Source organism: Brachyhypopomus gauderio, chromosome 1 (assembly GCF_052324685.1).
Source record: "Brachyhypopomus gauderio isolate BG-103 chromosome 1, BGAUD_0.2, whole genome shotgun sequence".
NCBI classification, from domain to species: Eukaryota; Metazoa; Chordata; class Actinopteri; order Gymnotiformes; family Hypopomidae; genus Brachyhypopomus; species Brachyhypopomus gauderio.
Window position 1 is genome coordinate 12,059,376 of NC_135211.1, and position 3,993 is coordinate 12,063,368.

A 3,993-nucleotide genomic window follows, 5' to 3' on the forward strand; every position below is an offset into this window, starting at 1 on the left:
GTTTATAATGGCTAAGACCGGTCCACACTATTCAAAACTAAAAAGTCGCTCTTCGAGTTACATTATTTTTGTCTTGGGGTCTTAAATACTTTCTTAACAGTATACTGTACTGAGGATGTCAGTACAGAGTGCGTGACAGTGACTTAATATTTACATTGCAGTGTCAAAAGGGGCGGCTGGTTGTTGTAGAATGACGTCTGTGTTAAGAAAGGTCGATTTGTTCATACGTAAAAGTATGAGTGAATCGAGATCAAACACAAAAGGAAAATGAAATCTAAACCGGAAATCTTTTTTTGCCTTATCACCGGCACGACTACCTTTATTGCCACACAGCGGTCGATTGCAGTACTCTCATTCAACAGTAGATGGCGACGTTGAATCGTTGCTGCGGTGCGTACGCTCCTGTTGCCAGGTGTAGTCATCTTGAACCTAAAGCTGAATTCGTCGTATGCGCGTCCTCCTAAACTCACACGATACACGCGAACACGATTAATATAAGACTGAATAGGACCTCGATTTGCCGAGATATTTAAACGCCTATATTCAAAAGTATATTTATCCGAAATAAGCATTCCTGCTTTTAATATTTCACCTGCATTTCAACGACCTTTCAATTTTATTTCAATTGAGCTATGTGTTTGCGATGGTTAACGGAGCCCCTTTACCGACACTCGTTATTCACGAGTTGTGTAGTCTTAGAAATATGAATGGGATTTCTTAAAGGTTACTACAACCGAACCTATACCTCCCGCTCACGAGCTGCGTAACCGAATCCGTTACATCAGCATGCGCTGCAGCGTGCCGGGGGAGGAGGGAGATCCCCTCCATCGGACGCTCGCGCAGAATTTGAATTCCGGGTTGCCTTCCGCCCCCTCCCTGCCCGCGCGCGCAGTGATGTTACTACTATTACGAGAGACGTGATTCTACGAGGCAAGCCCTGCCTCGTGTTGACGTCAGCGATCCTACCGGGCAATAAATAAGGGGCTCCGTCTCATCCCTGATCATAACCGAACCGCACCGTAGAAGAGAAACGGAAGGAGCTATACCAAACGGATTTTTCTTTACCATTGGAGTTCAGACGTCGGAAAGAAGACATTGGACACATTTTACATGTAGGTTTATTAATTTTAAATAGGCAGGTTTGGCATGTTCATCTGTTCAAAAAAACTGCTAAGTTTAGAGATATTGACAGCTGATATGTCAGATATGTCAGAACAGAAACATTAAATAAGTGTATTTATTGTAGGTTAATATGGGCTGTCTAGTGGGACAAACAATATTAACAAACTGCTTATATTATGCAGACAGGTTTGGAATCATGACTTTGAACAAAGGTGACAAGTTGCGGAACATGGATAAAAGGAGAGGAAGTATACCCTTTCCTCCCTTCAACCTACAGAGTTTACACCGCAGGAGCATGCCAGTGGACGACCGCGAGTTCTGCTCCACCATGCCCTCAGCGCAGAGCGCCGAGCTCTCCACCCTCACGCGCTGCACCTCCTACGGTCCCGGGGAGCAGCACCGTGACAGCTGCGTGTCTGATTCATCCGACTCCGTCATCTCCTCCGGGAGCGACTCCGATGGACACATCTACAAGGTTGTGCTTCTTGGCGAGCACGGCGTAGGGAAGTCGAGTCTGGCGAGGATATTTGGTGGAGTTGAGGACAGTCACGACACAGAGGAGACAGGTAAAGTCTTGGTGCCCATGTGGGCACTTTTCTTGTTCCCAGATAATGCTTGCTTTTTAGTAGAACATGTTCCAAGGACATGGGATTAAGCTAATTCAAGGACCTCACAATCTGGTCTGACTAACAGACAGTGTAATGGGTCATATGGGAGAGCAGGTAAAGGTGTATTGATTTCTGCTATTTCCAGCCAGCCACAGCTGCACCCATTACTCAAAAAGAGCTTAGGTAGTTGTAGTCAAACACCAGGCAGAGTGGGTGTAAAAGATTAATACACTGGCTCAAAAGGAAAACTCCACAGTCAGGGCTCAGATTTATGGATGATTGTCAATATCCTACTGTCTACATACTGGGATAGATGACTCTGATACTGTGATAAAGGATGCTGAGTACTTCAGAATAAATGTTCTTATTTCTTACTTTCTTCTTCTCATCAGGAAACACATATGATAGATCAATCATCGTCGACGAAGAAGAGGCAAATCTGCTTTTGTACGACATCTGGGAACAGGTGAGCGAATCACTCTCGGTGATAACAACCACCTAAAACCACAGGACTGGTGATAGGCCACAGAGCGTTCTGCGCCCTTTTGTATTAACCGGGTGCCATTCCACAGGATAACAGCCAGTGGCTGAAGGATCAGTGCATGCGGATGGGCGACGCCTACATCATCGTGTACTCGGTGACGGACAAGTCCAGCTTTGAGAAGGCTTCGGAGCTGCGCATACAGCTTCGCCGGGCGCGCCAGTCGGAAAACATCCCCATCATCCTGGTGGGAAACAAGAGTGACCTGGTGCGCTCCAGAGAAGTGTCAGTAGACGGTGAGTCGCGCGTCATCTTCTCCAGGGGGCTCGCTCCTTGTGATTGAGAAGATAGGCCCCCGTGTCCCCCCCCCCCTCTCCAGGCAGCTGAGGTGAAAGCTGCAAGCGTTTAGCCGCCGCTAGCTGATTGATGCATGGTAGACTCCGCTAAATAATCACGGCTACTGCTTCTCCCCGGAGATTAGCCCCTGATGACAAACCAATGTCCCTCAAGTCCCACAGAACTACCTCTAACCTGCACTTGTGATTCTCCTGTGTCCACCCCACCCTCTCCCCCTCCTGTCCGCTTCTTTTTACCCCCCCCCCCCCCCCCCCCCACACAGAGGGCAGTGCCTGTGCCGTCGTCTTCGACTGCAAGTTCATCGAGACGTCGGCGTCGCTGCACCACAACGTCCGCACTCTCTTCGAGGGCATCGTGCGGCAGATACGTCTGCGCAGAGACAGCAGGGAGGAGAATGCCCGGCGCATGGCTAACTGCAAACGCCGCGAGAGCATCAGCAAAAAGGCCAAACGCTTCCTGGGCCGCATGGTCGCCCGCAAGAACAAGAAGATGGCCTTCCGACAAAAGTCCAAGTCCTGCCACGACCTCACAGTGCTCTGAGAGAGCCGGACTCTGTCGGCCTCCTGCTAGGCCGCTAAGACCACAAGCTGTGTTTTCAACACTAACACCACGGACTAGACAACTGAACAGGCATATATTTGCATATTTTATATTGTAAAAACAGAACATGAGAGACCATGGGAGCCTAAACTGATGATGAAAAGTCGATGTTGACAGACTTGCATGAAGCTTTTTTACGTTTGTATATTTTACTTTTTTATGTTCTTTTGCTGCCTTACCATGTAGAGGTGTTGGAATTCTAGCTGTGTAAGTAGAAAGTTCTCAGAGCCATTTCATTTTTGATAGAGAGCTGAAAGCATGCCTTCACAATGCAATGGGTTCCTCGCATTTGTGAGTACGGTGGCTGTTTTGCAGTTCTCAAAAGTGATGTACACTTCTCATGTACACATCTAGGAGATGAGCACAAATAATTTTCTGTACTGACCTGAGAAATGAAACCATATTTACTTGAATCTGAGTACGCAGGTACGTACTTCAGCTAAAACAGACAGGATAGGGGTTAAGGGGGTATTTGGAAGGTTCAAACTGAGAAATTTAATCACACATTTAGTCAAAGAGTATTAAAATATTTAAATGCGAGGTGTGATTAAATGACATAGAAGCAATAAAATGTGGTCTGAGCTGTTTTTCAAAAATGTTTGATTTGCACTTCCATTTAATATTATTCAGTTGTTAATTTTATTACATGTTTACATTGATTTTATAATAAAATGACAAGTTCATTCAAACAATATCCCTCCTTTCTTTTTTAAACAAACATACAGGATTACCTCAAGGATTTCAATTGCATGTAATGTATTCCCTCATACATATGCAGGTACGGAATTATTCGGGGACTGGACCAGGGGTATAATTAAAGGAAAC

At 46.1% G+C, this 3,993-nt stretch overlaps 1 protein-coding gene across 2 annotated transcripts; it reads left to right on the forward strand.

Moving 5' to 3' along the window:
* The first annotated feature begins 965 nt into the window (after positions 1-965).
* rrad (Ras-related associated with diabetes) lies at positions 966-3,829 on the forward strand. Of its 2 annotated transcripts, none has more exons than XM_076996769.1 (5): positions 966-1,112; positions 1,305-1,688; positions 2,123-2,196; positions 2,303-2,507; positions 2,831-3,828. In XM_076996769.1, exons 2-5 carry the CDS (start codon positions 1,319-1,321, stop codon positions 3,106-3,108), a joined length of 927 nt encoding a protein of 308 aa, XP_076852884.1. In that variant the 5' UTR covers positions 966-1,112; positions 1,305-1,318; the 3' UTR covers positions 3,109-3,828. The 2 variants fall into 2 exon arrangements, with proteins under 2 accessions (XP_076852884.1, XP_076852891.1); XM_076996776.1 differs by having other exon boundaries at positions 994-1,112; positions 1,400-1,688; positions 2,831-3,829.
* Positions 3,830-3,993: the final 164 nt, after the last annotated feature.